At 25.2% G+C, this 2,307-nt stretch overlaps 1 protein-coding gene across 3 annotated transcripts in view; it reads right to left on the bottom strand.

The window, feature by feature from the left end:
* The window catches only part of LOC108756769 (acyl-CoA Delta(11) desaturase), a 5,294-nt gene that overhangs the window by 1,289 nt on the left and 1,698 nt on the right, over window positions 1-2,307 (bottom strand). For all 3 annotated transcript variants that reach the window (XM_018500808.1, XM_018500807.1, XM_018500809.1), the window contains 3 exons: window positions 2,038-2,168; window positions 1,270-1,475; window positions 675-860 (listed from right to left, as the gene is read on the bottom strand). In XM_018500808.1, coding sequence (XP_018356310.1) covers window positions 675-860; window positions 1,270-1,475; window positions 2,038-2,168 — 523 coding nt within the window. The remainder of the gene's footprint in view (window positions 1-674; window positions 861-1,269; window positions 1,476-2,037; window positions 2,169-2,307) is intronic.

The following is a 2,307-nucleotide window of genomic DNA, read 5'->3' as shown; positions in this document are numbered from 1 at the left end:
AAAAAAAAAACTTTCTAATGCATAATTTTATAGGAAATCGGTCAAATAATGGGGATCCGAGACGATTTTAGCCAATATTTTTAAGAAAAAAAGTTATTCAACAAAATGTGCGACCATAGGTACCCGGGTACCTGGTTGGCCACATAAGGGTTAAAAAGTAATTTTACAAAAAAAAAAGAAGGATGTATGAACATGTATGGACATATTTCATATATAATTATACATGTTTATGAATATTTATGCGTGTTTATGTATATGTTTATACATATTTATACATGCATGACAAATTTTTTACCGAGATAAGTAAGATTCTAAGCTTAATAATAATAATAGAATTTTATTAATACTTTAAATTAATAATTACATAATTGAAAATTTATTAAAAAAATTAAATTTTTTATGAAGATTATCATATATTTTTCAAACTTTTATTATAGAACATTTTTATTTCATCCAGAGAATCAAAAATAATTTAAGTTTAAAGAGAAAGGAATATTATTTTTTTATTTGTGTAATTTTTTAGAGTTTATAAAAAAATATTCTCATATCTTCAAATTCTGTTAAATGTTATTTATAACGTATGTTCCTTATCTTTATCTATAAGAACGGTACCATGATTTTTCGCTAGCTCGAATTTGCAGAAAAGCGAGAGAGTATCAAAAACAGATATTAACTTATCCCCTTTCTTCAGGCCCCAAACCAGCAAGGAACTGTTTATTAGCCAAGAGATATTTGTTGTTATTAATAATCGCGCTGCACCAATAATCAAAAAAGAATTTGTATATGATTCATCCCAATATACTACAGCTGCATGGATGGGCAACAGCAATCCGAGCACGATGAAGAGTATCCAGTAGAACCTACGTAATATATATTATTTTAATTATTTTATATATTGTTTTATATTGTTATCGTTGTTATAATTATTTTTGTATATTAAAATTAAAGAAAGTTAAAGTAATTTATTTTACATTCTGGAATAAAATCTCTTCAAGTATCAAATAAAAATAAAAATAGGAAATACAATTAATGAAGTTAATAAAAAATTTATATAATTAGAGAGTCATATAAATAAAAAGATTAAAAAGTAAAAGCGAAAAAAAATTTTTTAAATATATTGATAAAGTAGATAATAATAAAAAATTATAATAAAAAAAAATTAGAAAAAAAATATGTTTTTTTATAATTTTTCATACAGAAAGAGTTGAATGCACAAGAAAAAAATAAGATATTTTTTGTGTTTAAACTATAATAATTAAAGAGACATACTTTCGTTGTGTCCAAATGTATCCGTCCATGTCTACATCGCGCATATCAATGTCTCTCGCATATGTTTTTATATCAGAAGGTACTGATAAGAGATTACTGACCACGTGAGAGTAAAAGAAGCCTCTTTCATGATTGTACGGATCTTTTTCGGTACCGTAATATTTATGATGCATTCTATGCCAAAACACCCAGTCGTATATCGAACCCTACAAAGAAAGTCTGATTATTTTTATAATTTTTATTTTTTATAACTGCATATTTTCAGATTGGCTTTGCAATTATCATAGTTAATTAACATGTCCACTATGTATTACATAATATCCCGAGTATGATGACAAACATGACTTGGATCTTTACAATAAAGCAACGTCATGCAATGTACAAGTGATAATAATAGCTGCCCAATTTAGCTTCATTAAAAATATATTTATACTATATTATATTAAATAAAACTACTAAAAATTTTGGAAAATTGTTCAAAATTACATTTTTCAAAAGAATGATATAGCCACGCAATAAAAATGTTCAATATGCTAAAGATATAGATAATATATAAACGGATTTAATAGCTATATATAAAAGTATAAAAAAAACTATTAAAAGTAACATACTACTATTATGAAAGGGGAATTTATTTTATTCTAAATTTTACCTTATTATTATAAATATAATTGTATTTTGATTAATCAATACTTATTGACATTTATTGAACTATTCAAATACTTGAATAACATTAAATATTTAATATTACATAAATCTTTTACTTACAACGCCTGCCATAGTGTGTGCAAGCATTATAAAGAATCTGATTTGTGATGTGGCAACATATGTTTGATGTGCATATAATCTGTGAGCTCCCGCTGTCAGTCCTATGGAACTAGTTGTGACAAGGAATAAAACTAAAATCAGCAAAGCAGGAGACTATTAGTTAAATGACTACTGAAAAGAAAATAGTAAACATATTATTACAAAGACCGATATTCACAATCGGTCCTTAAGATCGTCTTAAGTAATGTCTTAAGTAATAAATAACAATAG

Source organism: Trachymyrmex septentrionalis, unplaced genomic scaffold (assembly GCF_001594115.1).
Source record: "Trachymyrmex septentrionalis isolate Tsep2-gDNA-1 unplaced genomic scaffold, Tsep1.0 scaffold13, whole genome shotgun sequence".
Classification (NCBI taxonomy): Eukaryota; Metazoa; Arthropoda; class Insecta; order Hymenoptera; family Formicidae; genus Trachymyrmex; species Trachymyrmex septentrionalis.
Note: the sequence above shows the minus strand (reverse complement) of the source record. Positions and strands in the feature narration are given on the sequence as shown.